The sequence below is a fragment of the Aptenodytes forsteri genome, unplaced genomic scaffold (assembly GCF_000699145.1).
Source record: "Aptenodytes forsteri isolate BGI_AS27 unplaced genomic scaffold, ASM69914v1 Scaffold255, whole genome shotgun sequence".
Classification (NCBI taxonomy): domain Eukaryota; kingdom Metazoa; phylum Chordata; class Aves; order Sphenisciformes; family Spheniscidae; genus Aptenodytes; species Aptenodytes forsteri.
In genome coordinates, this window is record NW_008794888.1 from 4,615,191 (window position 1) to 4,616,228 (window position 1,038).

The 1,038-nt window shown below is 59.6% G+C and overlaps 2 protein-coding genes across 2 annotated transcripts in view; both read left to right on the forward strand.

Moving 5' to 3' along the window:
• Positions 1-1,038, forward strand: part of AAMP (angio associated migratory cell protein) — a 12,826-nt gene that overhangs the window by 2,703 nt on the left and 9,085 nt on the right. The window lies entirely within an intron of this gene.
• The window catches only part of TMBIM1 (transmembrane BAX inhibitor motif containing 1), a 5,127-nt gene that overhangs the window by 1,844 nt on the left and 2,245 nt on the right, over positions 1-1,038 (forward strand). The window contains exons 2-5 of the mRNA XM_019470899.1: positions 14-96; positions 188-252; positions 383-436; positions 573-623. Of these exons, the coding sequence (XP_019326444.1) occupies positions 14-96; positions 188-252; positions 383-436; positions 573-623 (253 nt within the window). The remainder of the gene's footprint in view (positions 1-13; positions 97-187; positions 253-382; positions 437-572; positions 624-1,038) is intronic.

Genomic DNA, 1,038 nt, shown 5'->3' on the forward strand with positions numbered 1-1,038 from the left:
TCCCCCAACGCAGGTGACAATGGCATCGGGGACGGCTCCCCCCTCCAAACGGCCGACTGGGACGACAGGAAAGTCCGGCACACCTTCATCCGCAAGGCGAGTCCCGGGGGGCCAGGGCCACCCGTCAGGGTGGAGGGGCACCTGTCGGGGTGGGGGGCCGGGTGCTGACGCCCCCTGTCTCTCGCAGGTTTATGCCATCATCTCCCTGCAGCTGCTGGTGACAGTGGGGATCATTGCCGTGTTCACCTTTGTGTGAGTGGAGGGTCCCTCCTTTGCCTTGCCCTGAAAAAGGGGGGAGCCTGGCCCCGTGTCCCCTCGGGGTGTCCCGGGGGGGCAGTAGTTGCTGTCTCCCCTCCTCACGCTCATCCCTCCTGTCCCGCAGCTCCCCCGTCCGCTCCTTTGTCCAGAGGAACGTCGCCATCTACTACGCCTCGTAGTGAGTAGGGGTTCTGCCGGCTCATGCCCCCCTGGGGTGCTCTCCGGCAGCTGGCACCCCACAATCACAGCCTCCCAGCCCCAGGGGGGTCTTGGTGGGGGCTTGCAGGGCTGACGCCTGCTGTCTCTCTCTGCAGCGCTGTGTTCCTGGTGACCTACCTGGTGCTGGCCTGCTGCCAGGGTCCCCGGTGAGTCGCTGGTGGCTGGAATCCCCGGGGTGGGGAAGTGTGGATCTGGGGGGGGGAACCCACCCTGGAAAGAAAAAACAGTGTTGTTCTAGAATTTCTTGAAGAAATAAGGTAAAGTGATTTTTTAAAAAGAGTTTGAAGGTACTTTAGTATTTAGAGCCCAGAGAGAAGGTACCTTACAGAAAATAAGTGCAGACAACATTATGGAATCATTGCAGTGAATGGTGACAGATAGATTGTAATTAAATAATGACAATAATAAAGTGGAGAACCATCAGTCCTGCTGAAACTGCACTCCTAGAATTGCAGTGGCACTGACAGGCACAACCTACTGCCTTTTCCGTAAGGGGGCTGGGGCCAGCGGGGGGGGGGCTGGTGGTGCCCCCATCCAGCTCCCCAGGCGGGCTGCGGGCTG